A 4651-nucleotide genomic window follows, 5' to 3' on the forward strand; every position below is an offset into this window, starting at 1 on the left:
TAGTCCATGTACTTTAAGAACTGTATTTGTTTTTTAAAAAAAATTCTTTATGGAATAGTGGAAAAACTGGTATCCCATCAATTACTATGATTCTAACTCAAATGAGACTTATTAATTCTTGATTAAATAAGGAGTTTTATAGACTTGGGCGAAGACTAAGTTTAACTATAAAATAGGAATGCTATAAGAACTAATCAGCAAATGCTTGTAAAACAGCTTGTAAAAGCAAGGAAGAAAGCAGGGAGTCATTCCTTACTGCTCCCTATCCCTCTCCACACACAATGATCAAGCCCAGTGGAATAATAAATCAATATATCTCCCCATCTCCATTACCCCTATTCTAGATGAAGTCACCCATTACTTTTCTGTAAGCCAAGAATCTGCAGGGACTGGCTTCTGGGCCAAATCTGCCACCTGTTTTTAAAAACAAAATTGAACTGGAACACAGCCATGTCTAGACATTTATATATGATCTTAGGATGTTTTCACACAAAGGTAGATCTGAATGGCTGCGATTGCCTGGCCTAAACTTTTAAATATTATCTGACCCTTTACAGAGAAAGTTTGCCGAACCTGAACTAAAACTAAGGACATTATTAAATAATCCTCTAACTAGTTTCCCTACCACTCATTAGATTCAATCCCTAAACTGCAAACTGAGATTTTAAGAACAAAAATCTAATCACTCTCCTGCAATGATTAATATAAACTTCTTAAGGCAACTTTCTGCTATCTCTTTCAACCTCCTATTTTGCCACTATCAAATTAAACCTTCATGTTCAAGTTATTCTATCTTAGCTCCTCAAATTTACCTTGCTGTAACCTTTAGGCCTTCCACATGTAGCATTTCTCTACCTGGAACACTACCTTCTTCCTTTTTCCTAACTAGCACTAGGTTACCATTCCAGTTCTCTATGTAAATGCCATTTTCTCCAAGAAGCCTTTTTTGACCTCTTGAGCAAGGATTAGGTGGCCCTGAACTTCCTCCATCATTGACCTTATTATATTCTAATGTATATTTAATTGTCAAGCCAGATTACAAGCCATAAGAGGACAGAGACAGGTTCTGCAGTGTTAACTATGATACCCCCCTTTCTACCAAGCAGAACGCTCACAAATTTTTGTTCAAATAAATTTATGCTTTGCATCATGTTCTGAGACTCCAAAGTACTTTGTCTCAGTGATTTACAAGATATAATCAGGCAGACTTAACCAAAAATAAGTCTTTTATAAACAGTTTATCCTAAAATCTAAACACAACAACCTAGAAATATATCAAACCTCATTTCTCCTCAGCACAACTGCTTGTGTGCTTATTAACCTACTGTCTGAGAAAACCCTTATCTTTAGAGCTTAAGTATTAGTCCAGATTTTATTTACTAAAAATGTAATAAAAATAAATAAAACTAAAAAGTATTCCTCCATTACCTGTTCTTCCCTCTCCTTTTCTTTGGTCTTACTTCTGTGGACTCTAGCAGAAGTGGCATCCTGGGATGGAATGGCAGAGATCTGATGCAGTGGCATGCTCATCCCAGCCTCCTATCTGGTCGTCGTCTTCATGGAAGAGACTCTCCACTGCTAGAGTCATTTTGGGCCATGGATTTCAAACTGAGAGAAAGTAAAGAGAGAAAAAAACACACTGAGCTAAAATACTTTTCAAATTTCCAAGAGTGAGCCGAGCATTTCATATTTGTATTCATAATTATATTTAAAAGAATTATAATGAATGTCTAGGGGAAATATTTTAATACTTCTCTCTTGTAATAAAATGGGAGCACCTCAAAGAGGATGATGGACCAGGTACATGGATAATAAGAGAGAAATTTTCTGTTGGTTATTTACGTTTAACACACAGCACTGCTACCATTAGTTGTAAGAATATTTTTCATGTGGGTGCAGTGGCTCACAACCATAATCCTAGCACTTTGGGAGGCCGAAACAAAAGTATTGCTTGAGGCCAGAAGTTTGAGACCAGCCTGAGCAACATGGTGAGACCATGTCTTTACAAAAATTTTTTTTAAAAAGTTAGCCAGCCATGATGGCATGTGTCTATAGTACCAGCTACTCAGGAGGCTGTATCAGGAGGATAGCTTGAACACAGGAGTTTGAAGCTGCAGTAAGCTATGATCAGGCCACTGAACTGTAGCCTTAGTGACAAAAAAAGACTGTCTCCAAAGGGAACAAAAAAGAATACTTTTAAAGTTAAACTTTTTTTCCTGATGAAACATTCATTGTGATATAAGTAGTAATTTTTCCTTAATACTGCTGCCCTTGAGTCCATGTAATAGTAAGATCAGAGGTTAAGCAGTCTAAATTAAATGAAGATCCATATTTAACCTTCCTAAAGTCTAGACTCTCTCCACCACTTGATAACAAACTTCTTACAAAGGGCAAGATGTGTATTTTAGGCATTATAAGCCAAATCTGTTCCAGCTATTCAACTCTGCCATTGTAACATGAAAACAGACATAAATAGCACACAAATGAAAGAAAGCAGTTATGTTCCAATAAAATTTCATTTACAAAAAACAAGTGGTAGGCTAGGTGCAGTACATAGACCTGTACTTTGCCAAACACTGCTCTAACAGATTTCCTGGGGTAGATGGGGATCATCAAAAACAATCCTGAGAACCAAGAAAGACTGCCCTTAGGTCAAACAATAGTGTCTATGGATGTTGTCTTGCATGATTCCAGACACCTCGTGGAGGCTAAAAGTAACTCCATCTTGGATGCTAATCCACAATGCTGACTTCTGATTAACCCTAGTTCCCAGAATGACTTTAAAATTTCTACTTTACAGAGTAATGCAAATCAAAACCATAATGAGATAACTCCAGAGAGAATGGCTTTTATCAATAAGTCCCAAAAGAACAAATGCTGGATGCAGAGAGAAAGGAACATTTGTACACTTTTGGTGAGATTGCAAACTAGTACAGCCTCTATGGAAAAGAGTATGGAGTATGGGATACCTTGGAGAGAATTAAGTAGACCTACCATTTGATCCAGCAATCCCACTACTGGGTATTTACCCAAAGGATAAAAAGACATTTTATAAAAAAGACATCTGCACTCAAATGTTTATAGAAGCACAATTTACAATTGCAAAGACGTGAAAATAACCCAAGAGCCCATCAATTCATGAGTGGATTAATAAAATGTGATATACAAGGTCAGGAAATCGAGTTAGGAAACTCACCTAGAAAAAGTGCTACATACCTCACTGCTGAGTATCATTACAGTCACCTTTGAAGTACTTCTCTAGGGAAGCTTTGCCCTAACACCAGAACCTAGTCTACCTTTCAAAGCAATTTTGGAACTCTTTTTTTCACAATGGCCATCAGAGCTATCATTATATGAAGTCTGACAATAAAGTTTTGTGAAGTCATCCTAGAAAAAGTGCTACACACCTCACTGCTGAGTATCACTACATTCATCAGATGGCCAAGGGTAATATCGAAGTATGAAGTATGGAAACCTTAAACCAAAAGAATGTATCTCTAATTGGGGGATATAAATGAAATAATTTTTCATTTATTAACTGTGTATTGGGGGGGTGACAGTAGGCAGGGAGAGTAAACAAACAACATGCCCTGAAACCCTATGGCCACATTTGACAAGCAGGCATTTATTCCATCTCTCCCCAAAACACTACTCTAAACCAGAAGGCAAGCAGGTGTTTGTGAGGCTGGTCCCACCTCCCATAGTATCAATAATCAAGCAGAAGAGCACCAAGACTCACAAAATGGATTCCTTCACACAACTCTTGAATCAACAAGCAACAGGAAGGAATAAGAAACTAGAAAGGAACAACACATACAAGAAAATCAGCTAAAATTACATTGTTTTCAAAAATCTAGATTTTGCAAGTGAGTGATCATTGATTATCCCTCCCCTAGAAAACCCCCAGAAAAACAGAGTACATTATGCTACATATTTATATCACCTGCCTATTTCAAGCCTTTGATGAGGCTGGCATAGGTGGAGCTCTACTATAACCAAGAAATGGTGTGAATGTTTGTATTCAAGCACACTGTACAAGAGACACTACTGCATTGCCTTACACTTTCTGGGAGATCACAATAGTCAGGGGTGAGCAGTTTTTTCATCACTAATGCATTAAAGTCCTCTGTCACAGATAACAAACTCTATTTGGCCTCTTAGAATACTTAACCAAAGTGACAATGCCCAGAGTCCCACTACCCACCTGTGGTGCATCTGACATAATCATCATTATTACATTCTTTGCATAATTTGCATATACCTGTTTTAAATCAATTCAATTAATCTTTGATTGAGAGCAACAGTTAAACCTCTGTACTGTGCCTGACAATCCAGGAATGAGGACTTCAATTCCAATAATGCTTTACTTGGAAAATACACATACCTAAATATGAGCATTTATATCTAGAAGAACTAGACTGTCAAAGCTAGTTTAAGAGATTAGAAATGGATATGCCACATTTACGGATTAGAAGATGACTTAACATTGTCCTCTGTCATCAAATCTCACCAAACTGATCCAAACAGTCAAAACTATCCCTATCAAAAAAATGAAATGATTTCATTGCAGAAAGTTGACAAGCTGATCCTAAAATTCATATAGAAATTCAAGGGACTCAAAATTGCTAAAAAAAAAAAAAAAAAAAAAAAA

At 36.7% G+C, this 4651-nt stretch overlaps 1 protein-coding gene across 4 annotated transcripts in view; it reads right to left on the reverse strand.

Annotated features, from left to right (window-relative positions):
* MARCH8 (membrane associated ring-CH-type finger 8) overlaps positions 1-4651 on the reverse strand; it is a 158969-nt gene that overhangs the window by 92135 nt on the left and 62183 nt on the right. For 3 of the 4 annotated variants that reach the window (XM_023509026.1, XM_023509028.1, XM_023509027.1), the window contains exon 2: positions 1429-1608. In XM_023509026.1, coding sequence (XP_023364794.1) covers positions 1429-1530 — 102 coding nt within the window. In that variant the 5' untranslated portion in view covers positions 1531-1608. Of the gene's footprint in view, positions 1-1428; positions 1609-4045; positions 4224-4651 lie in introns of those variants that run through there. The other variant, XM_003803494.3, reaches the window with a different exon arrangement.

The sequence above is a fragment of the Otolemur garnettii genome, unplaced genomic scaffold, assembly GCF_000181295.1.
Source record: "Otolemur garnettii isolate 467f Iridium unplaced genomic scaffold, OtoGar3 scaffold00315, whole genome shotgun sequence".
Classification (NCBI taxonomy): Eukaryota; Metazoa; Chordata; class Mammalia; order Primates; family Galagidae; genus Otolemur; species Otolemur garnettii.